At 50.4% G+C, this 25,275-nt stretch overlaps 2 protein-coding genes across 2 annotated transcripts in view; one reads left to right on the top strand and one right to left on the bottom strand.

Moving 5' to 3' along the window:
• Positions 1-25,275, top strand: part of PHETA1 (PH domain containing endocytic trafficking adaptor 1) — a 256,756-nt gene that overhangs the window by 46,635 nt on the left and 184,846 nt on the right. The window lies entirely within an intron of this gene.
• The window catches only part of CUX2 (cut like homeobox 2), a 221,020-nt gene that overhangs the window by 32,588 nt on the left and 163,157 nt on the right, over positions 1-25,275 (bottom strand). Inside the window, exons 4-5 of the mRNA XM_053928512.1 lie at positions 18,998-19,076; positions 2,502-2,636 (exon numbers count right to left, since the gene is read on the bottom strand). Coding sequence (XP_053784487.1) covers positions 2,502-2,636; positions 18,998-19,076 — 214 coding nt within the window. The remainder of the gene's footprint in view (positions 1-2,501; positions 2,637-18,997; positions 19,077-25,275) is intronic.

Raw genomic sequence — 25,275 nt, 5'->3', positions numbered from 1 at the left:
GATGGACACTTGATTGCCGCCAACATTTGGCCATCGTGAGTAGCGCTGCTAATACACACTGGTGCACACGTGTTTGCCTGAGCCCCTGCTTTCAACTCTTCGGGACAGCAGCAGAACTGCTGGGTAACAGGGTCACTAGGGTTGACTCAGGAACCACGGCTCTCTTCCCCACTCCCCACAGCACACACTCAGCTGTTCAATCGTCACCTGCCTCAATGCAGGGGCCCAGGGCCCAGGCCCGCACCAGGAACACCTCCACAGGCTCGTCATAGGGATTAGTGCATGCCTTTGTCCCTGAATTCGGTATGGGGGGCGGGGAGGGTGCTCAGGGCCCAGCTGTCGAGGGTGGGTGGTTCAAGAATTCCAAAATCTGGGCTCCCGGCCTTGGATCCCAGTGACTCGGCAAAGTTCTCTCCTGGTTATTAAGCTCCTACTGGGAGCCTGGCACAGGAGTAAGTGCCGAGTGGGGTGGTGTGCAGAGTGAGCGCCTGGAGGGGCTGACAAAGTGGTCAGGACCTGGCTAATTCTCTCTCTCTCTCACACACACAGGGGGAATTTTCCAGATGCTGAGGTCATGGCAGTGAACAAAAAGACCAGGCCTGACCATCATGATCCAGAATGCCACGTGGCCTCAAGGAGAGATGCAGCCCGGGGCTGAGGACAGGAGCCCTCGGTCTGAACCCCCACTTGGCCACCTGCTGCCTCTGAGACTCAGTCTCTTCATCTGTAAAGTGGGGCCAGTGACCCCTCAGGCTGAAGTGGGAGACAGTGGGATGCTGTGTGAAAGGCACACGACACATAGCAAATGCTCTCCAAGGGCAACCGTTCCGATGACTACTGTTCTTACAGAGGGACGATCCAATGCCAGAGGAACCTCAAAGGCAGGAGTGACAGTTTTCTGGGGAATCTCAGTGGTGCCTCCAATATGGGCTGGGAAAGAACTGCCAAGCCCTGGCTTGCCAGGGAGGAATGGCTGGAAGGGCACTCTGGGTACAGGAACTGAGTTGGCAAAGTACTGTATTTTAATCACAAGAAGAGCCTTTCCAGGACCAGACACACAGTAGGTGCTCACGAGGCACGTCGGGGGCAGGCAGGGAGCTGTGAGATGGGCAGTGTGTGAGGGTGGACATTTCCTGGGAAGGGACTTCGCATCCAGCTTTCATTTGGCAGGCCCCAGCCCATTTTATCTTCCCCACGGGCCCAATCCGGCCTGCCACCTGGTCGATAAATCAAGTTTTATTGGAACACAGGCACACCCACTCATGTACCTATTCCTATGGCTGCTTTCAACACGACTGAGGAATCTTGCAGATACGAGGTATATCCTACTCATTCATTCCTTAGACAAGTATCTCTACACCTGTTCCCCTCTTCACTGCTTCATTATTTCTGCAAAGCCTTTCTCACCATCTGAAATCCTATATATTTTAGTCATTTACTGGTTAACAATAGATGGTCAGCACCACGAGGGAAGGGATTTTTGTCTGGTTTGTGCCTGGCTGTGTCCCCAGTGCCTAGGACAGTGTCTGGCTTGCAGCTCAATGAGCACAGAACTAAATGGTCACCAACAGCTTCTATGTGCCCATCTGCCACCCTGCCCACGGTGACCTCCCATGTCACCTACCATTGGTAACCACCAATCCGAACTTTGTTCATCATTCTCTTGCTTTCAAACGTTTGAATCACAATATACGTACACCTGAACACATTTTCAGTTCTGTGAGTTTCCTGACTTGTCTCCTGGGGCTGAGACAGTGCTATGCTCACCACATCCTCCTGGCACACAGCCAGACTACATTTCCCAGCCTCCTGTGCAGCAGGTATTGCCACATGACCGTGCTTTGGCCAGTGGGATGTGGCTGGAAGTATTACATGCGCCGCTTACAGGACTAGACCCCATAAACTTTGGTAGGACCTTCCACGTTCTGTCTCTACCTGTTGGTTGGTTGTCAACAAGTATCTCATATTCACTGTAACGTTGGATGTCACATGTTGAAAGTGGCAGGACCACAGCAGCTGAGTCCCTGAGTGACTGTGTGGAGCATCCCTTGCAATTCCCCTTCAAATACATGAAGCCTTTGGCATCTGAGCTAGGTCTGTGGCAGCAGAAGTGTGCCTTACCCCATCCTGTATCTAAAATGATAAGGTCTTTACCATTTAAAACCTTTAAAAAAAAAAGGGCCCTGGCTGGTGTGGCTCAGTGGATTGAGTGCCAGACTGCAAACCAAAGGGTAACTAGTTCGATTCCCAGTCAGGGCACATGCCTGGGTTGTGGGCCAGGTCCCCAGTAGGAGGCGCATGAAAGACACTGATGAGATCTCTCCTTCTCTTTCTTCTTCCCTTCCTCTCTGTCTAAAAATAAATAAATAAAACCTTTAAAAAAATAAAATAAAATGATAAAGTCGAGTTCCCTGTACACCCCCTGCCCCTGGCAGTTTGGCTGCCCCAAATCTGCAGACCAGTTGTTTATTAGGGACGTTCTGTGAAGGCCTTGTCAGTACCTTTAGGGCTGAGAAACTCAGGGTGCCTCTTCCACGCAACGTGGAGGTCTCGCCGCGGCTGCCCACTGGGGTCGAAGCTGGGGGGCTGCAGTCTGTCGTCTAGGCTGCGTGTCACCTCAAATACAGGCACAGGGTCTGCAGAGAGAGAGGAGGACAGGGGTGGTGGGGGCCATGGGGGGCTGAGGGATGCCCAGGCTGAGGCCATGGGACCTGGCGGGTCCCTCTATGGGGGGCCAGGGATGGGAGGACAATCCACAAGAGATCCCTGGAGTCATGCTGAGGGCTTAGGGAAGCAGCATGGATTTTCTGCCTTATGAGTAGCCTTTTCCAGGCACCGGTTCAGGGGAACGTACCGTCCCCAGGGGCGTGTGTGTTCTGTATAGCTGGGAACGGTAATAACAAGAAGTGTCACCATAACTGCATTTTCCAAATTCTCCGATGCCACCTGGGGTGGCCGTGAGACTGTGCCATGCGTGCATGCCTCCCACCACAGGGAGCGTCATCGAGCACGGCCCTGCTCTGAAACCCCTCAGCCTGACGCCGGCCTTCCCACAGGCCTTTCCAGGTAGGGCTTTCAGGCAGCGCAGACAGACACAGACCTGCTCCTGCGGACGTGGGCTGCTCTGAGGGCACAGGACTCCGCCTCAGGCTGCACAGGGTCTGGATGCTTCCACCCAGTTCTCCCAGCTCCCTCCCATTTTCCTTCACCCATGGTTCCCCGATAGTATCCTTGCCCATAGAATCCTTGGGTGCTTCTCAGTAGACCTGGACTACTTGTTTTTGACACGTGAGGCTGACTAAATCAGGGCTTTTCTGGAAATGCCCACCTGGATGTTAGATGCCTCCCCACCTCCCAATAGCTAAAAACTGAGGAACATGCAGGTTCTTCTGCCTGGAATTCTGCTCCCTCTCCCACGGTCACCTGGAGAGCACTTCCTTTCTTCACACCTAGAATCCAGCACCTCTTCTTCCAGGTGCCTTTGCTCAACTTCCCACCTGGGCGGGCACAAAGAACACCTAGATAATGCCCAAGGTTGGTGTGGCATCTTCCAGGTTACAAAGCCTGCCCACGGGGAACAGGTTCCATCACGCTCCCAGCATGCCCTGGAGGCTGCCCTGGATCCAGCTCACTTTCACAGATGAGGAAACTGAGGCTCAAAAAAGCCAGGTAACTTGCTGAAGAGTGGAGGTGCGATTTGGGTCTGAATCCCTTTCTCTGATGCCTAGTGGTGTGACCATTTCAACCTCAGCAGCTATGGGTGAGTGCTCACGGGGGCCCAGGAAAGCCAGAGCCTCCTCTCTCCAGGTCAAGGGGCCTGGCTCTGGTCCTCAGCTCTTTAAAAGCACTGAACTCTCACTCTTCCCAGTCCTCCCACCAGGCTCTGCTGCCAGCATCTGCTTGGCCACTGCTCTCTGGGGCGGAGGAATGGTGGGCAGAAGGATGAAGAGCAGGGGCCCTGGAGATGGACCCCTGGGCCCTGGTCTAATCCAGACTTGCTTCTTTGGATTGCTGTGTGACCTTGGCAAGAGACTCCAACCCTCCATGCCTCACCGGCAAAGTACCCTTCTCGTGGGGCTGTGATGAGGATCCAGGTAAAGTGCTCAGCATGGCGCCTAGCACTTGGTCAGCTCAGAGCACATGGAAGCCCTTGCTATTGCTGTCTTCCTGGGCTCCAGGCACACTGACTTTCTTCCCTCAGTCCCTCACAGGCACCTTCCCACCCCAGAGCTCTTGTACAGGCAGCAACCTCTGCCAGGAACACTCTGCCCTCTCCTAGCCCTTTCAGCTAGTTCATGCTTCCTTGTCTTTGCCCCTCAAATGCCAGTTCTTCCAGGAAGCCTTCCTTGAATAGTCAGTCCTCCAATATGAGTTCTCCCAGCTGCCTACACCTTTTCACCACAGCATTCATCGTACTTATAATTGTCATTGAGTTGCAAGTCCACCTAATGCACACTTGGCTGAAACCCACAACAAGGCAGGCACAGGACCATATCTGTTTTTACTCACTTGCAGGACCCCTTGTGGGTGGACACATAGTCCGACCTAATAAATATTTGCTGATGGAAGAGTGCCATGCATGGGGTCTTCAGGTCCAGCTGTAACAAGGTCCCTCTGCTGCCACCCATCTGTTTAGGTGGCGGGAGGCTTGGACAATGGGCGTTTGTGCCGAGGTAAGCAGGTGCATGGGAAGGCTGCTGTCTTCCTCTGTCAGCGCTCCCCCACGCCCCGTCATTAGGCAGGGCCTGCTCAGCGGGGTATGCCATTATGTCTCCCCGGGCTGATGTAATTATACATTGACATAATTAACCCAGTGAGCGCATTAGGCAGGCCAGCTAAAAATTCATCTATAATTATTTGTTGTGTGCATGCTAATGAGTTCATCTGCACTGCCTTTGTACAACACGGACAAATTAATTTACAAGTCTGGATTTTTTAATAAGTTCAAAGAAACGCTTCCTATTGTGTTCTGGTTTTTGAGAAAAGGAGGAAAAGGCAATGGGTGATTGCCAGGGTCAGGGGAGTCAGATAAACACGGAAGGGCACTGCTCCCAGCGGCCGTGGGGCTCACTCTGGCTCCGAGGAGGAGGGGAAGAGCCAGCTCTGGTTGGAGTGCTTGCCGGACAGGCCAGAGTACACTTGGGTGATAAACACCATCACTGACACTGTTCCCGGAGTCAGGGAGTGACGTTTAGTTCTGCTAGGAGGCCCTGCAGGTCACCTGGTGCTGCCTTGTGTGCTCTGTCCCAGAGAAGCTGACCTCAGGTGGCCCCTGGAGGGGCTGGAGCAGTGGCGCTGAATACAGACTCATCACAGGTTCGGCGGGTTCCAAGGCTCTGTGTTTCCCCTTCGTTTGCTGGTACAGGGCAGAACAGGGTGGTTCAGCTCACAGAAGCTGAAGTCCAGCTCTGGGTCCACATCCCTCATGACCTTGAGCCTTAGTTTCCCCATTTATGAGAAAAGTAGAACACTGCCTACTTGGAAGATTTAAAAAGATACTAAGGGGAGCAGTATGATTTAAGGACCTTTGGACAGTTAACCTCTCACCCGCGAACGGGGCCGCACACGCAGAGCGCGGTTACGAGGACTGGTGAGAGAACGGGCAGAGACGTGCACGGTGCTGGGTGTACAGCAGGGCTTGCTGGGTGCTGACTGCTGAGAGGTGGCGGCACTCCTGGCCTCTCAGTGTTTGGGGGCCGCTGTCTGCATGGTGGCCTCCGTGTCGTCTTGGGACAGGGTCTAGCCTCATCAACTCTCACCAGTCCCTGGGAGCTCCAGAATCCAACAAGCCTGCTTTGAAGGCTACTCTGGGACCCAAAGGTTCTGGCTCAGAAGGTCACCATGGGGAGGGACCCATCAGGCCGACTTGTCCAACGCCCCTCACCCCAGTGCACAGTTGGGGAAAAGCGGGGTCCGTTGACTTCCCTGAAGTCTGCCAGCATGTTGGTAGCAGAGCTGAGATTGCCCTTGGGCCTCTTCTTCCCACACTACAGCCTCCTGGCTCCCCAACTGGAGGGAGAGAGCAGCAGGATGGGGGGTTCAGATAACTCAGCCAGTCAGGCTATGACAAACCCTAACAGCCAAAGTACTTTAAACATTTTAGAATTCATTCACTCTTCACCACAACACTGTGAGGTAAGTATTGTCACGTCCCTATTTTACAGATGGGGAAATTGAGGCACAGGGAGTGTATGAAGGTAAAGCCTGGTAAGGTAGATGCTGCTATCTCTGTTTTTCAGTCAGGAAATGAAGGCCCAAAGAGCGGCCATGTGCTCTAGGTCACCTCGCTCAGAAGTGGCAGAGGTGGGATTCGAACCCAGGTGACTGCTGTGGGCCAAGCTGCCTTGGTGGGGGGTCATGGGAGATTTCTTACTGTTAGGCCAGGAGCACGAGACTGAGGGCTCTGTTCTCAGCCTTGCTGCTGGCTTGCTGTGTTACCTTGGACAAAGTACCAAACCTCTCTGAGTTCTGGGCTCAAATTCCTATTACAAGTATATCCTGGGCACACAGTCAACACTGGGTGTCACCAGATAAAGGTGGAGTCCTGCTTAAATGAGCGCTTTTGGCCCTGGGACTGCCCCTTACAGCTGGATGCTCGGGGAGGGTGATTATTAAACGCCTTCACAGCTGAACTTGACAAGAGAGGTGCAAACACTGTAAATCTTCCAAATTCCCAAAGCCGCCCTCAAATAAAGGACTTGGCGGCCTGGTGGTGACACCTCCGGGGAGTCGCTTAGTCCCCCTGAGGCTCCATTTCACTTAACGTGGGGATGAGGGGCCCAACTGCCCGGGGCTGTGCAGGGGCTGCAGGAGCATGCTGAGCCCCACGACCGCCCGGCACCAGCAGGCCCCGGGTGCATGTGACCTTGTTCTTCTTACTCCATGTGGCAGTGATGGAACATGCCACCCAGCTCTTCCTTCTAGAGAGAACCTCCTGTGAGAAGGTGGTGACTGTCTGTCTCTAGGTGCTGCACGTTCGGACCCTCTGCAGTGCTCACTTGAAGGCCACACTCATCCGGGCTGCTCCCAGCCAATGACAGAGCCTGACAGGCAGCAGGGTCACTCCTGCCAACGCTGGCACGGGAAACCCCTCTATAACAGACTGATGTGAATGTGTTTAGAGATGGAGCCTTTACGGAGGTAAATTAGCATTAAATGGGGCTTAAAGTGGGGGGGGGGGGGAATCCTCCTCTGATGGTACTGGTGTCCTTGTAAGAACAGGAAGAGACACCAGAGTTCACTCTCTGTGCACAGAGGAAAGGCCATGTGAGGACAAGGCGAGAAGGCAGCCACCTGCGCGCCAGAAAGAGGGCTCTCACCAGAAACCAACCTGCTGGTACCTTGAGCCTGGACTTCCAGCCTTCGGAGCAGGGAGAAATACCTTTCTGTTGCTTGAGCTCCCCTTCCCCCCATCCATGGTAGTTTGTTATAGGAGCCTGAGCAGACTACTCCATCCTGCTTTGGGGCTCCCTGTCAGCCTGGTTAAGGCTTTCTCAGAGTGGCACTGCTGGCTGCGTTCCTCCTACTCCCTCCCTCCCTCCTCCCCTTCTTTCCCAGGTGTCAGCCCCATCTGAAGGCTCTCCTGCCTCGTCTCCTTCCCCTTCATCCTTCATGGGCATCCTACCAGTGCATCTCTTGCACACCCGGTGCTCTCTTGGTGTCTGTGTGCTTCCAGAGGCCCCAAACCAATATGTGACCGCTCTCTTGTCTCTCAGAGCGTCAGATTGGAACAGATTCTCCCTCAGAGCTTCCGGAAGGAACCAGACCTGCCAACGCCTTGATTTTGGGCTTCCAGGCTCCAGAACTGACAGAAAGCATTTCCACTGTTTTAAACCACCAGGTTGTTTAAAGCCACCAGGTGGCTTGGTATGGCAGCCCCAGACACACCAGAAAACTCATACCCTGTGCTCTGGAAGCCAGACGTCCCAAGTCAAGGTGCCGGCAGAGCCATGCCCCCGTCTGTTCCATGCTTCTCTTCTGGCCCCGGGCGTCGCCGGCATCTGTGGCTTGTAGCGGCATCACTCAATGTCTGCCTCCGTCATCACATGGCATCTCCTCTCTGTGTCTCTTTTTCTTCTTCTTATAGGGACATCAGTCATACCAGATTAGGGTCCACCCTAATGACCTCCTTTTAATTTAATTACATTTGCAAAGACCCTATTTCCAAATAAAGTCACATTCACAGGTACCAGGGGAGACACAATTCAACCCATAACATGTGGTAACTGACTGGGTCCAAACTGTGAAACAGGTAGGACTGAGGAGCTGCCAAATCTCATAGGAAGGAGGTCCTCCCTCGAATCTAGCCCCCTGCCCTCCTGCTGCATCCATTTCACCCGCTGTTCAGGGAGACAAGCCTGTTTCATAGGAGGAAGTAGCAGGTTCTGGGCTCTGCTCTTCCTGCATTTTCATCCTATTCAGCTCCTGAGAAAGTAGGCTGTGGGTTGTGTAGGGTCCCTGCTTGGAAAGTACCAAGCAGTCACTTCCCTGGGCACTTTCTACTCTTTATCCCCCCTCTTCCAAGCACACAGTGTGGAATTCCCAGCCCGCACACGGCATAGGTAAACTCACTTCTCCTACCTCCCCCATCTGGAAGAAATTCACAGAGCCCTGAGCTACACTGTTCGGGTTGGGTCAGGGAGGAAAAAAATTACTAGCATCTGGAAGGCTGGAAGATTCTACCAAATTATATGTAGGTAAAATGCTCGGTGGCTGGCAAATCCAAGGGCTCTCTCTTACCTTGTCTAATGGTGCTATTCGATGCATCAGCTAAATGTCACTGGCTGCTCTTACAAACGCAAATTGAAAGAGAGAGAAATGACAAAAGATCTTTAAACTGTTTGGAAGAGGCTTCTCAGAGAACCTGATAGTTGTGGGGGAGGGCCTGGAGAAATCTTGATTTCAATCCTCAGTCCTCCCTTGGGGTGTGTCTCTGTTGGGGGCAGAATAATGCCCCCCAAGATGTCCCTTCCTAACTCTCAGAACTTGTGAATGTGGTATGTTACATGCAAAAGGGAAATGAGGCTGCAGATGGAAGGTGGTTAGAATCGGGGACTGAAGATGCTATGTAGCTCTGAAGGGGCAGGAAGGGACCAGAACCAAGAAATGTGAGTGGCCTTTAGGAACTGGAAAAGCTTATCAAATGGGTCCTCCCCGTCACCCCCAGAGCCTCCAGAAGGAGCACAGCCCGGCCGACACTGTGAGGATAGTGCAGTGAGACCTGTTTGGACTCCTGGCCTCTGGAGCCGTAAGGTGATTAACGTGTATTGTTTTAAGCTACTAAGTTTGGGGCAGCTTGTTACAGCAGCAATAGGAAACTAATACTGTCTGTAATACAGCCATTTATTTTATCAACACATTTTTATCGAGCACCTACTCTGTGTTGGCCACCGTTTCTTCAGTTGCTAGATGCTGACTGAGCACCTGGGTATGCTGGAAGCTTCTGGGCCCTGGAGACACAGTAGTGAATAAGGAAATTGCTGCCTTCCTGGGGCTGACATTCTCAAGGGGAGAGGCAGGCAAAGGACAGAGAGACCGATGGCGGTGGGGGCGCTGAGAAGAAGAATAAAGCAGGGTTGGGGGAGACAGTGGCCTGAGGTGTGTGTGTTTGGGGGGATGGTGCTGAGGCAGCCTGGTCCGGGAAGGCCTTGCAAAGCGGGGATGTTTGAGCAGAGCCCTGACAAGATGACAAGCCAGCCGGGGAGAGAGAGAGAATAATCCAGACACAGGAAACACTAGGATAAACAGCCCTGTCAGACGACGAAGGGTGGCAGACCCTCCTGAGTCACTGTCTCAGAAACATGGCTTAGCTCAATCTTCACGACACCTGACCCGCCTCACAGACCGAGGACCGGGGGCACTTCTGGGGCCAGCTTCACCTCCCCTTCCAGTAGGCTCGTCCAGGCACAGCTGCCAAGGCTGGTGGTGGGTTCAGAGACGGCTCTGGCCCTCCCGACCCCAGTTTCTGGCTTTCATATCCGAAGTCCAGTGCCCACCCATCCTAGTACAGAAGCAGCACTCACTACCACAAGCCTGGGACAGATGAGAAAACTGAGGCCCAGCAAAGGGAAGCCACTTGCTCAAGGTTACCACACTAGAGAAAGGCAGAGCTGGACCCAAACCCGGTGTGACCCAAACGCCGGGTGTGGGCATCCTCACGTCACTTCTGCTGCATCTACCTGCCTCTGAAAGATGACCAACTTAACGTGTGTCCTTAGGCGACTCAATGTTTTTAACTTAAATATATTTTAAAGAAATATTTTGTTTCACTATTGTAAATAGGTAATTGGTGTTCTGTATCATAAATGGAAGGACTTTAACCCTAAAAATAAGCACAAAGAAAAAAACCAAAACAACAAACAAAACTGATGTTATTAAATTCTGTTATTAGATGCTGTTGCCTGCTTAAGACCTTGAACCCGAGGTTAGCTCTCCTTCGGTTAAAAGGGGAGACGCACAGGGGTTTCCGTCACTCCAGCACCTGACTGAGACATCACCTGGAAGGAAGCAGAAAGGTGACACCAGGCACACACTGTTCAGTGTCATGCCAGCTACACCACAGCTGCTCCCTATGACACGTGACCCCACTTGGGGAAGTGCTGGGTCCTGCCGAGTCCCCAATATCCAAAGTGGCCTGTGTGTGCCTCCCCCCAACCCCTGGTGTCTGTAAGCCTCATATCCTGGTGTCAGGAAAAGTGACAGAACGTCCCTGACATGGCTCGTCCAGAACCAGGGCGCCTGGGTTTCTGCTGGGCTCAGCACTTCCACCGGAACCCTTTCAGCCGAGACCCGCAGCTGCCCAGAGCCATGAGGGGGGCCTTAAATTTCCCTCCCTTCACTCTTGCAACATGCAGTCGATATACAGACAAGGGCAGTGGCAGAGGGAATCAGATCAGCCTTAATAAAACCTCCCAAAACAGGGAGAAAAGGCATACAACTGTAACTGAATAACAATAAAAAATTAAAATTAAAAAAAAAGCCCTCCCAAAACAGGGGACCCCAAATCAGAAGTATCTGATTGCCACAAATCGCTTGAATTAACTGAGCACGTTGGCAGACACGGAAGATCAAATAGGAACCATCCGAGGTGGCAGGTCCTGCCAGGCTTGCAAGGAGGGGGAACACTGTTGGGAGGCAGAGTGCCTTTGTCTTACAGCCGTCAACCTGCTCTTTATGCACAAACTGCTTAATAAAATGACTAATTCATTTTGGTTACATTGGATCTAAACCCCTAGAGAATACTGCCAACAAATTTATAATATTTTAATACCACACCAGGCTTTCCAAAGGCACGGTCGGATGAGATGGGTAAAACACCATCTATTCCATCTTTCATCAATAGCTCGTGCTGTTGGGTGTTTTTTTTAAGTGTCTACAGGGTTTTGGTGGGGGGGCAGGGAGTCAGAAATCTAAGAGAAGCTGTCTCATTCCTCCCACTGTGTCCATCTGAAGGAAAGTGGCATTCAGAGCTTTTTTTAGGAAAGCTGGAACCGTGAAAGCTGTCCGAGAGGCTGTTTAGAAACACATATATGCAGAAGTATGCATGCGTCCCTCCAAAATACTTAGAGACAGAAGCTGTCTCCCATCTGGGCCCCAGCTCTGGGCTCCTGTGTGGGTGGGAGGCTCAGGCTACTGATGGAGGCGGCAGTGAGAATAACTTTGATCCTTTCATCTCAATTTTTTGATAGCAGATGGGGTGTGGGCCCCTTATACACAGCTGTGAGCTCTATGTCCACCCACCCTTACTTCCCTCCACTGCCAGGGTGGCTGCTTCGTGGGGTCTCCTGGCTTAAGAATGGATGGAGAGGCTGAAGAGGATCTTCCTTCTTGGCAATGGGTGGTAATGGTAATAATAACACCAACAATAACAATGATAGCCACTGTTTACTGAGCATTTACTATGTGCCAGACTCTCAGGGGAGGATGTTATACTCTTCATGTCATTTAATCCTCCTACAAGTACCAGGAGATAAGTGTGCTTTTCCAGAAGGGGAATCAAAGGCTCAGAGAGGTAAGGACAGTTACTCAAGGTCAGGACGCCAACCCACGTCCACTGTAATGAAAAGAAAGTTCCCATGTATGGAGCTGTGCAGGCAGCTCCAGGTGGGCAGGGCCCACGTCTGCTCTGCTTTGTTGTGAGTGGAGCGGCTGGTAAAGAGCAGGCCCTCAGTATCTGCTGAATGAATCGCATGGGGCTGCTCCTCTGTGCCAGGCACCCTGCTAGGTGTTCCCCCTTCTCACCGAACCCACCCAATAGGCCTGGGATTAGGTGAGGTCGTTACCCATGTTTTATAAGTACGGAAATGGAAGCCCAGAGAAGTCAAGTGTGTTATGGGAAGCCAAGTGGCAGGACGAGGTGTGGCCCCACTTGCAGCGTGGCGTTTCGGCCTGCGGTCCTGCTGGTGCCCCTCCTGGCATCGCTCTGCCCCTGGATCTGGAGCTTGTGACTATCTCCCCTCAACAAAATTACCCCTCCGAGGTCCAGGCTTTGGGGCCCTGGCCAGGAGGACCGGAATCTTGGCTAGTGAGGGTCACTTGGGCTCCCCTGGGTAACACACCCACACTTCAGCTTATCCTCTCAGCTCAGAACCTCTCAACCCAGTGGCAGCAAAGACTGCCAGCTGGTTTTCGCTCATTAGAGCTCAAGCCTCCAGCGGTTTTTTCCAAACCCTTTAAAATTTTAAATTAACCCTGCCTCTGGGTTAGGAGCCAAGGGTCTAGATTTAGGCATCACAACTTCTCTCTGCTGTGCGACCTTGGACAAGTGGCTTGACCCCTCTGAGCCTGCACTTCCTCAGCTGCACAGCGTGGGCAGGATGGCTGCACCTTCCTCCAAGGGGGCTGAGAGTATCAGTGGGCTTATTTCTGGAAGGGACTGAGCATGCTGACCAACATGCAGGAACCACCCGGAAAGAGTCCCACAAGGATGGTGGCCAACGCCTGAAACCCACTTCAAAGGCCGCCCTTTGTGAGACTCTCCTCCAGCCATCCCTCCTTGGAGCCCTTTTTCTGCTGTGTTCCGGTTGTCCACAGGGCTCACTGCGCATAGTAGGTGCTCAGAGAATAAGCTGATGAACAGCTGTAGCTGGAATGCCTGTCCTCCCTTCTCAAAGGGAACGGCTGTTTATGGAGCACCTACTGGGTACCAGCATGCCGGATGCTTTGCTTTAATCCTATTCCAGCTCATATCTACCAGGACTAGTGAAATTTAGACAGGCAGCCGGGGGGATGGGGCACTGCCGACAAAGGAAACGGCACGGGCAAGGGGCGTGGCAGGAAAAGGTGGGGCGATGCCTTCTAAAGTTATCTGCCACCTTTGGGAAAATCTGCCATCCCTGAGCTTTTCCTTTTTATGGCTTAAATACTCTTATGTTACCCTCTGGTGCTCTGAGCCCTCCTGACCCCTACAGTCCCAATCGAGCAGGGAGGGACGGAGGGTGGGAAGGAGGTGTGAGGACAGGCAAAGACAATTTCTCATTATCCTGAAACCATTATTTCAGTATATTGACCTGTGAAGGCGGTTTATCCACTAGATGGCGGTAGAACTAGTCATTTGGGACAAACGTAAAGCCAATTCTTAACCTCCCTCACTGCTATATACTAATGTATACGAATGCGTATTTCAGATGGCTCAAAGATTCAAATTTTTAAACATTAAAATCATAAAAGTACTAAATAAACCTATAACCTTGAGCTGAGAAAAGGCTTTTAGAATATGGCATGGAATCCAGAAACCATAAGGCAAAGTAGAATCCCCTACTTTTTGCGAACATTTTCTGAATGCAAACATTTTTGAAACTATCTACAAGAGACATTGTAAACAAAGTTAAGAAACAAAAGGCAAACCAGGGGAGAATACAGAAAACACATGTATCAGGGCAGAGGTTAATATTCCTGCCATATGAAGAGCCCCCACAAATCAGTAAGAAAAAGATCTCTCTGTCAGAAAAACGGACTAAGGGTACATGAGCCAGTGATTTACAGGGGAATAAAATACGAGCGGTTCAAAACATACACAAAGATATTTAGTGTAGCCGATAAATAAATGAGTGCAAAATCAATCACAGAGAAGAAAATTCGTATTCTTTCTGACCACTGATCCTAAGCTTGTGGTCGGTACATGGCTACAATATTTTTTCCTTCCCGAGTTTTCTTCCTCATCCTGTGAACTATATAGCACAGTACCGGTAAGTTGTGTTTTCAGCTTACACAACAGCGTGTTACACACAGTGAACCAAAATTACTCAGGATTTTTAATGACACGGAAACACGGATGCTCGTGCTGGGTGAAGGAAAAGGAAGCAGGATGCAAAACGGTGTGTGCAGAATACAGGACTGTTTTGAAATAGTACCTGGGGAAAGGACCAGAAAGAAAACAACAAAATATCCCCACTGCTCTTCTAGTAGGTAGTTTTCATTCTTTCCACTTTCTGTGTTTCCTGAATTTGACAATGTGCACACGTGACTTTTGTAATTGGGGAGAAAATTAAAAAACCCTAAATATCATAATGCATTTTCCTACTCCACAGACTCAGTAACCCTGTTGGCTAAACCGCTCCCTTCACACCCTTCGTGACTCACAGAACCTTGTGAGATCAAAAGCAACCGCGTGTGACCCCGTAACCTGTACCCTGACGTCAGCTTTGCAATGGGTCACTGATCTCTAAACCCTCCAAATGCATTTTTGCACAGCCTATCAAATCCTCAGGTCACCTTACCAGTAGGTTCTATTATTGTCCCTCTGCTAAAGACACAGAAACCGGAGCTCAGAGAGGTTCAGGCCCCTGCCCAAGGTCACACAGCTCAAAACCCGCAAGCTGATAGGCCCCACAGCTGCGCCTGCTGCTGGAGCTCCATCACCTAAGCAGACCAGCCTTCTGCCTCCTGAGAGGAGGAGGAGGAGGAGGAGGAGGAGGGAGAGAAATGCCTGCCAGGAGTTGCTGTCTCCTCAGCTTTTAAAAAAACAACGCGAAGCAGAGAAAATGTTTTGGGGCACTCACCTCTCTTGTCTCATCTCTTCAGCAATGTTCCTCCAGCCTGCTCTTTTACCCACTCTCTGCTCGTTTTGATTTTTTTCTTTTCCTTTCTTTGTTTTGTTTTTAACTAATCACTTAGTTAACAAGTCAGCTTTCTGAAGCTCGGGTCAGCACCTAGTGACTCCACGCGCGCGAGGAAGAAATCAGCCGTCACCGATACAGAAGTCAGAAAGGTTTAAATCAAATCATCTTCCACAACAATGACATTAATTATGCTTTTAACACGTTTTACTGCTTTTTTTTCTCACTTCACGCCACATCTGTGTGAACAATATCCACAAGATTTACGGTTTTCTTTCGTAATTACAGACATCCAGGCTGCACACTTATCAAAATACTTGCTGAGCAATCACGCCGCATCGCGTTCTCTGCCAAAGATTTGTGTTGGCAGCAGTCATTCAAAACAAAATGTTGAATCAGGACTTGTGTGGCTTCGGAGGTGGGGGGAGGATTTTGACAAATAATTTGCCTGTCAAGAAATATAAAAACAGGAGAGTGCATCCTGGCAAATTTTCCAGGAGTGTTATTTTTATGGAGGGGGTGGGGGCCGTGTGTGGGGGGAAGACAGCGAGCTGGGGAGCTCTGAGCACCAAAAACACATCTGACATTTGGTTCTTGTGTCTGAGGATAAAATTTAATGAGAACAAAAATATGTCTTCCTAATTCCCCCAAGAAATCATTAAAACATTTTGTTATTCTTAAATGTCTCAGAATGAATTAGAGCCCCTAAAGGGGCTGTTCGGATGGTATGTCTCCATCAGTTAAGGCTCCTTGTTCTCTAACTCGGTGACAGCTGGGGACATACGTTTCCCCTGCCCCTCCATTTCCAGGGACAGAGTTAGGAAATCAGATGCGTGGAGTCAGCACCAGGCTTGGAACAGCCCTTTGGGGAGAGGGCAGGAGGGCACAAGGACCTTCTGGAAAGTTCCTGCCTTCGGAGCTCTCAAGGTCCCTGGCTGGCACTGTAGTCCTGGCCTTGTGATGGTGTTAACAGTCTTACCTCCAGAAAAATGAGGGTCCCATACTGAGCCCCTGAGATGATGCCTCTTTGCCAAGTGGAGGTTATAACCCTCTCCTCACCTCTCAGAACCATTAGTGTTCCCCTAGGTTTGTGACAACAGGTTGGTTATGTGAGTGACAATCTGGTCACTTCTGCTGCCAGAACACAAGCTCCCTGAGGGCTGGGCCCTTCTCTGCATCGGTGGGTTCATGTCCTGTTCCAGTTCCAGTGAGTGCCAGGCACACAGCAGGCGCTCAGTAAATGCTATCTGGGCCAATAAACACGTGGCAGGAAGAGGGCTCTAGTTGGAAAAGCACCTTTTTGTTCAAACGACCCTTCCTCCCCTTCCTGCAGCTGAGTCGTATTTCTAATTCATTCACCGAAAAGTTATTAGGTGCCTACTGTGTACAGGGTTCTAGATATACAAATTTAGTAGGACGTAGTCCCAGGCTTGGAGAATCTTACTTCTCCTAGGGAAGCCAGATACATATATGATCGTGACAGCAGCCGACATGCAGCCAAAGACCACTACGTGCCAGGCGCGCTGAAGCCTCCCCAAACCATGTGAGGCAGGTCCTCACATTATATCGAATTTATAGAAGAGGAGACCAAAGCTCTGGGAAGTGAGTTAATTCATCCGCAGTCACCCAGTGAGTAAGTGGTACAGGCAGGATTCCAGCCAGGGCCTGGCCCTAAGCCTGGAAACACAAGCCTGTATCAGTGCTGCCCCCTGGTGCTACCGGTCAGGCACTATGGCACCCAGGGAAGGGGCCTGGCGTGGGGACTCCAAGGAGGCGAGTTTGGAGTCTGTAACTGAGTACTCTCCAATGTCTGTTGCTGAGACTGTAAGTGTTGAGAGACTGAAAAGAATGGGAAATAAGAGAGTATATTTTTCCAAATAACTCTGGTGAGGGTGGATAAATTAAAAGGTGGCAAGGAGCAGGGCCTCTTGGATATGTGTGGGGTGTGTTTCTCAGGGTAATAACCAGGCCACAGACACAAGGCCGGTTCAGCCTCACGCTGCAGGGCACGCCATCCTGGGGTGAGGGGACGCACAGGGCCCTGAGGGCTGTGCTGTCCTGCTCCAGCCATTCTCACCGCCAAAGCATTCTCGTTGAGAAAGCCCACGTGGTCGTGCTGCCTTCCCGAGAGTACAGAATCAGGACAGAGCACAGGGCTGGGCAGAGGGCGTCAAGGATGCAGATGCCTCTGTAGTGGGCTGAACGGTGGCCCCCAAACATCCACCAAGTCCTAATCCCTGGCCGCTGTGAATGTGACCTTACTTGGAAAAAGCGTTTTTGCAGATGTAATGAAGTTGAAATCTTGAGATGAGATTATCCTGGACTATTTGGTGGGCCTCACATCCAGTGACCCCCAATCCTTACTAGAGAAAGGAGGGGGAGGTTTGGGACACAGAGACGAGGGAGCAGGAGGCCAGGCGAAGACAGGCAGACACTGAAGTGCTATGGCCAAAACCAGCCCTGAATCCAGGATGACCTCATCTCAAGATCCTTCACTAATCACACCTGCAAAGACTGTTTCCAAATAAGGTGACATTCTGAGGTTCAGGGTGGACACGGATTTTGGGAGGACACTATTCAACCTTCTCAAGTTGCTCAAGACAGATGAAACAAGCAACTTTCCCATCCTCAGTACCAAGATCCCACAATCAGCTTCTATTTCAAGTACATTGTCCTCTTCATACACCCTCAGCCCCAGTAGAGCCCCGCAGCACTGAGCCCCGCAGCTGCAAGGAAGAACTTGCCAGAGGGTTAGGGTGCTGTCCGGGTGGAAGGGCCCCTCCCAGCTCCGCTCTGCTTAAGCAAATCCCTACACTGTTCTAGGCTCCCTTTTCTGAGTCAATACTTGAGAAGGTGGCACAGGATGGGCCATTTTTAAAGAGGCAAACTTTTCATACAAGTGTGTCAGGAGACAGCACCTCCAGCCCCAGAGGCCTCTCCCAGGAACCACGACCACTCAGTGTCTCATAACACAGGTTCATGTTTTTTTAAACCGAGGCGAAATTCCTGTAACATAAACCTACCATTTTAAAGTATACAGTTCAGTGGCATTTAGTGCCTTCATGATGTCATGCAGCCACCACCGCCTCTGTCCAGTCCCAGAACACTTTATCCCCTCAAAAGAAAACCTTGTGCCCAGTAAGCACTCACTCCTCATTCCCTCCCCCTGCCAGCCCCTGGCCACCACCCATCTGATTACCGTCTCCATAGATTTGCCTCTTTTGGCCACTTCATGTAAATGAAATCCTGCGCCATGTGGCCTTTTGTGTCTGGCTTCTTTCATTCGGCACAATGTTTTTGAGGCGCATGTACATTGTAGCAGGTGTCAGCGTTTCATTCCTTTTTACGACTGAGTCATATTCCATTGAATGGATAGGCCGAGGTTTGTTTATCCATTCATACATTGATGGACATTGGGGTTGTTTCCCCCTTTTAGCTACTGTGATTAGTGCTGACAGGTTAATTTTTGCCTGTCTTCATGTTTTATGTAAAAAGAGTCATGGAGTATGTGTTCTTTTGGGTTCCACTTTTGTTCTACATCACATTTCTGAGGTTGGCGGCACCACATCAAGGAAACTTTTGAGGTCTTTCCTGCAGCGCTATCTACTAGCAGAAAGCACTGGGCACCATTTGCCCTCTGGCGGGCCGGACAGACTGCCTGGCTTCCCAAGAAAGTCAGATGGAAGACCTTGGCAGGAGCCCGGCTAAGTTCCCCAGGCTGACATCGGAAGGTGCAGGGGGAAGACGCAGGAGCCATGTGGGAATGTCACACCAGACTGGCTGGAGAAGCCGTCACTCCCATTGCCCCCACCCAGGGGGCACCCATTGCCCGAGAATCTAAGCCTCTCCCCAGACCCCACCATGAGGACGCCCCTGTGTAATGGGCCTATGGCTGTTTCTTCTCATTATTTACTCAATTATGGAACCCAAGCATTTCTTACCTGGTGCTTCAACTAATTGCTTGTAAACACTCAAGAAAGCAGCCTCGGCTTCCTGACTTCTTTTACTAAGGGCCACCACCTTTGGAAACAAAAGAAAAAGTCACGTGTTACCATGGTAGCTGAGACTACAAGCAAATCTGATCATTTTATTCTTGGGCGAAGGGGAAAGGGGAAATGAAGGTTAAAAGCATGGTGTTAGAAACTTCAGGTTCACATTCCAGCTCCTCTGCTGCATTCTGACTGTGTGACCTTGGGCAAGTCACACACTTGCCCAATAATAGAACCCACTTCCTAGGCCTGTTGTGAGGAATCAATGACGATGCATATAAGCAGTTAGCATAGGGCACATGGTCGGTTATTAAGTTACTATTATTATTCTTGTTATTAAAAGGCCACACTGGGGGTTTAAACATGGTATATATGTTTTGGGGAAAAAGGAAATACATCTGGGGAATATTTCTTGCCACTAAAAATTAAAGAGAAATTATTAAATCTCTAGTAAGGTATCAAACAGCTTCAACAAATGTCAAGGGTGAAAGAGTTGTATGAAATGGTTCCTGGTATACCAAAGGTGCTAATAAATGCTTCTTGCCTGATGAATGCATGGGTGACTAAATGACTCAGAGGTGAAGACCCACATTCACGCACTCATTCTCTTGCTCACAGGCTTGTCTTGTTCTGCCAGTGAGACTCTGTGAGGTGCGTTTGGGCAAGACGCGGCTGGGGCTCAGCCCTACATCGCTCCACTCTGGGCTCAGAATTCCGAGCTCTGGCCTCACAGCTGCCTTGATGATGGCTCTTGGTGGCCAGTCCCTTTGGTTTAGTCCTAGGCCTTCCTGGCACATGAGCTCTTGGCACCCATGGGCCACCATCTCTATCCTCCTCAAAGACATTCTGGGTGGGGATCTCCTTGTAATGGAATGGCTTTATTCTTCTTGGCACCAACAGACCTCTCCATCTTGTGCCACCTTCCTAAACGATGACTCTATTGGAGGATCTCCTTGTCAATCACCCTCTTCCAGAGTTGTTTTTTCTATGAATCCCAATGATGCCAATGAAGAGGGTGTTTACTACTGAGTCCCTCCCCTGGAAGCAAGCTCTGGGAGCACACTGTCAGGTGCACAGAAGGTGCTCAACATAATTTGTTGAAAGAACAAATCCAAGTGGGTTGCACCAACTCTAGGGCTTGGAGAAATGACAGAGGCCAATTCTGAGTGTCTGTTCACAGAGGTGGCCAACCTGAGGCACAGGCCCTGGAGACAGGCCACCTGGTTCAAATCCCAGCCCCACCACTTACTATCTGTGTATCCTTTGGCTGGTAGGTCACTTAAATCCTGTGCCTCTACTTCTTCAGCTATACAATGGGGATAATATGACAACCTCCTTCAAAGGCCTGTGAGAGGATCAAATGATTTAACACATGGAAAGTCCTGTGCAAAACTCCTGGCATGCATTAAGCCCCCTAGACATGTCACCTCTTGGTATGACCAAGGCCCTATTATGGGGACAGGCTCTGCCCAGTGCTGGGTGATCAAACTCAGCTGTGCTCATCTCTGGTCTCCTACGGAGAGCACCCGCATGCAGCAGTGCACTCTGGGAAGAAAAACTTGAAAACCATAGTAGTTTCTCTTAAGGCTTCCAATACAGCAGCCGTGAGCCTCATGTGGTCACTGAGCATTTGAAACACGATGAATCCAAATGCAGATGTGGTGTGAGTACAAAATACACACCGTCCTCTAAAGACAGTGTGAACAAGCAGAATTTCCAACAGCTCATTGACATTTTTTATATTGAATACATGTTAAAGTGATAACATTTTGGATATCATAGATTCAATAAAATCTATTATTATTATTACTATTATTATTAGTATTATTATTCATGTCACCTGTTTACTTTTTTTAAATGTAGGTACTATAGAATATAAAAATATATCCACGGATCACACGGTATTTCTATTGGACAGCACAGCTTGAAGGTCTTACAAGGCTATACTGACCTCATTGTTTAAGAAGCGTGGAGAGAAATGTATGGTGGATGTTGAGCAAGTGGTTTTAAAAAGGTCAGGTACAAAAGCTCCTTCAGTTTTTTAGTTACTCTGAGAACAGTCTCTGATCCTTTGCCTTCTGGAGTGATGAGTCTCTCATTCACTCAACAGACATTTCCTCAGCGCCTGATATGTGCCAAGCACCGGGGGCTGAGAACTCAGCGATGAAGGATGCCTCAGGATGCCGCCTCAGGCTCCACCCTTAGGGGACTCCTACCGGGAGACTGACATCAACGTAGATTCTCCAGATAATTCATTAATTACAAGAGCTAAATGCGTCAAAGGAGTGTGTCAGTCGGGAAGCCTAACCCCCTTTGGTGGGCAGCATATCAGGACCTATCTCCCCAAGAAGGGGAAGATGGTGGTAGACAGAAAGAATGTTCTAGAATCTAGGCAAAGGGAAAATCACCAAGTGTGGGCAGATTTTTATTCTTTCTGAGATGGGTGAGACACAGTGTCTGCTTTGGGGACTCACAGCTAAGTGCAAGACACAGCTACACCCAGGAGGGACCACAATGCGGGAGGAGGTGATACAGACACCGGGCCCTCCAGAGTCATATGAGGAGAGGGCAGGTAATTCAGGCTGGCGGGGGGGGGGGGGGGGGGGGGGGAGGCGCATCCCTGATGGGCTAATTCTAATAATGATAAATGTAACATTCAGAGTTTGCCACGTGCCAGACGCTCTTACTGCGCATGAACATCTCTCTCCACAGACATACTGATCGCCAAAGGAAGCTGGGGTCAAGGCCCCCATTGTACAGATGAGAACACCAAGGCTCAAGGACGCTAAGTGACTGGCCTGCGATTACTCTGTTAGTGATTGGTAGAGCAAGATTCACACCAGGTCTGGAGGTTCCAATTACTGGTCTGACTCCAGACACTGGCCCCTTTCTCCTGGGTAGAAAAACTCTCCCAGCCAGTAAGGACAGTCACTGGGACCTGCTGCCCACCTGGAGCCCAGGAAAAGCCATGAGAAATAAAAGCGATTCGTCTCCCGACCCCCGGCTGGAGAATTATCAAAGAGCGGTCGGCAGAAAGCCCGAATGCTTCATTTTCCAGCCGTCCATGCTGAGCACGTGTGTTGGCTGGGGTTTGGGGAACGGCATCAGAGTGTTCCGTGGACTTCTAAAAAGGAACTCTGGGCAGAAGCGGGGGCAGGCGCCCAAAGATTCCGTTATTGTTTCCCTTTCCCTGCCTGCAGTACCCTCTACTTTCCATTCATGGAGCTTGTCAGTTTGTAATGGTGTATTGTTTATGTGTGACTGCCGACTGTCTCCTTATAATTTGGTCTCCCACTAGAGCTGTGCTGTTGAACATGGCAGCTACTAGCACATGCGGCCACTGAGCGCTTGGAATGTGCCTATTTCAAATTCAGATGGGCTCTAAGTATAACATGTGGGATTTCTAAGTCTTAGAATGTAAAACAGATTGTAAAACAGCTCAATAAATTTTACATTGATTTTATATTAAAAATGATAACATTTTGGACATATTGGATTAAATAAAATATAATATTAAAATTAAACTCACCTGTTTCTCTGTACTTTTTAAAATGTAGCTATTAGAAAATTTAAAATTACACGTGGCTTGCATTATATTTCAACTGGATAGTGCTTTTGTAGATCAAGAGTTAGCTAACTATGGTCCTTAGGCCAAATATGGCCCTTCCTCTGCACGTGTAAAGTTTCACTGAACACAGTGAGGGACATCCTTTCATGTACTGTCTATGGCTGTATTCAGGCTGCAAAGGCTGAAACAACAGTTGTGACAGACGCCCGGGCTGCGAAGTCAAAAGTGTGCACTGCCTGGCCCTTCAGAGAAAACGTCTGCCGACCCTTTTTAGAGGTGACCTAAATGAGCAATATTTTCTTCTCTTTCTTTTAAAGAAAGATTTTACTTACTTTTTTAAATTTTTTTTTTTTTAGGGAAAGGGGCAGGGAGGGAGAAAGAAAGGGAAAGAAACATCCATGTAAGAGAGAAACATTGATCGGCTGCCTCTTGCATGCACCCCGACTGAGGACCAAACCCAGAACCCAGGCCTGTGCCCTGACCAGAAATCAAACTGGGGGCCTTCTGCTTTGTGGGACAATACCCAGCCAAATGAGCCACAATGCTCAGGGCTGGACAATATTTTCGAAAGCAGCGGTCAGAAAACATCCTGGACTGGCACGCAGTTTGAATCGGTTCAAGTTCAGGGCTTCCCATAATCAATGTGAGCCTGGAGGAGGCGGCCACTTGGATGTCCTGCCCCATCCAGCCTTGTTTTAGAGCAAGGACCCCGTCTGAGTCCAGCAGGCCAGTTCCGAAGGCTCAGGGCCTGACTGACTGCTGGGCCTAAATGCCGTTAAGCGTCTCCTGGCCTCAATGTGTTCCTCCACCAAGTGGGAAGAAAAATCTCCCTCTGCCTAGGAAGCTACTGGAGAGGAATGAGCTAACATGTGGCAAAGAGTCCCATGGAAGTCTGCACAAAGCTTTCTAGTACATCAGATAATTCTTCCAACCGCGGAGGATGTCTTTTCCAAGGTCTGCAGCTCTCACGCATTTCACTCATGTGCCCAGAACAGGTGAGCTCGGCAGAAATAAAAGGTCACGTGTTTCTGTGCCAGGGCTAGGTGCTACCACGCAGAAGGGTGGGAGAAAAGTGTTCGGAATGACAGATTTGGCTTGTGACAGGCAGATCTTTGAAGGCCATCTGGGGGAGGAGGAGGAAGGAGACGTGGAGGAGGCGGAGGTGGCGGCTAGCTACAGACACCAAGAAGGTCACCATCAGAAATAGCTTAGCGTCTGACAGAGCACGCAGCATTTCCACCACCTGCTGTGATAGAAGGGGTGACAGTGTGTTTGGTCCCCACTATGAAAACAACAGGTGCAGAGCCGGTTAAGCCAGAAAAGAGGCAAAAGCCTGTTCTAGCTGCCTAGCTTTTGTCTACCAAGTGGTTAAAACTGGCAAATTTGGGGAATCCCCCACCCTGCCCTCGAGGCTGAGCTTCCACAACTGTCTGAGACAACGGTGACACCTGCCGGCTACTGAGAAGGGCCCCATGCCCAGATCTTTACAAGGACGGGTCAGAGCTTCCGGAACCCGGACCCGAACCGCGCTCAGTGCTGTATCTTTGGAATCCTCCCAGCAACCCAAAGACACAAGCACACCTGTTGTCTCCGTTCTACAGAGGGAGACACTGAGGTTCAGGAAGCCAAGTCCCTTGGCCAAGAGAAAGGAACTAGTTAGAAGCAGAATTGGTACCTGAGCCCAGAATCCTCTCATCCCGGGGCCCAGACTTGCTCCTAGAAAGCCTGTGCTTCTCAAGTGTGCTGCACAGCCCCGCAGTTGTGAAAAGGGGGATGCGTGACCACGTGTGCACATGCTTTCCGAGTGGACATGTGTAAGATACATCAACACGTCGGACACTTAGACAAGAGCTGCAGGAAAAAAGTCCCCTTCACCACGGCTCAGCCCGTGTTTTCCCAGATGCATTTGGCCACTGAACTTTTTTCTTCAGAAAACAAACCTGGACACTTGGGTTCCATGGAACACACTTTGAGAACAACTTCCCTTTACCATGGGGTCCTGGGCTCTGGAGAGGGTGGAGATGGGGTGGGGGGATCCGATGCAGCAGCATTCTGAAAGAATCTAAAGACTGACGGGCAGTTGAGAGGAGGCGGGTGCCCAGAGGAGTGAGGTCTGGGAGGAAAGGATCAGCCCAGGAGAGCAGGGGACACCCTAACACCCTCTGAAGCCTGGTTCCCCTGCTGGGGTGTGCAGACCTGGGGGTGCACCTGGGGAACAAAGAGGGGCAAGAAGAATGAGAGAAGACAGAGAGAAGAGGACACGGAGAGTGAGTGTTACAAGCAAGAAGGCATGGAAAGCAGGGGATGCAGAGAACTTGGGGGTTCCCAGCCACTGGGGGGAAACACAGAGAAGAAGGGGGCCAAGGAGAGTAAGGGAAGGACAGACATGGGGGGACATGCTATAAGAGTGATCTACAGTAACCTGAAGACCCTTCAGGCTAATCTGTTGAGAGGAACAGGTGTATTCTGGGCTGTGAATATTCCAGAGGTGGCGGGGCGGGGGCGTGGCAGGGGTGAGGAGAGAGAGTGGCCATTTCAATGAGACTCAGACTTAGAATGTTCTAAATTCTCAAACGGACTACCTTATTAGGTACTGAGCTTCCCATCAGAAGAGGCATTCAAGTACCTAACCTTCCATTTGTGAGGCTGTGAAGGCACGCAG

The sequence above is a fragment of the Desmodus rotundus genome, chromosome 7, assembly GCF_022682495.2.
Source record: "Desmodus rotundus isolate HL8 chromosome 7, HLdesRot8A.1, whole genome shotgun sequence".
Lineage (NCBI taxonomy): Eukaryota > Metazoa > Chordata > Mammalia > Chiroptera > Phyllostomidae > Desmodus > Desmodus rotundus.
This window is presented reverse-complemented; position numbering and strand designations above follow the sequence as displayed.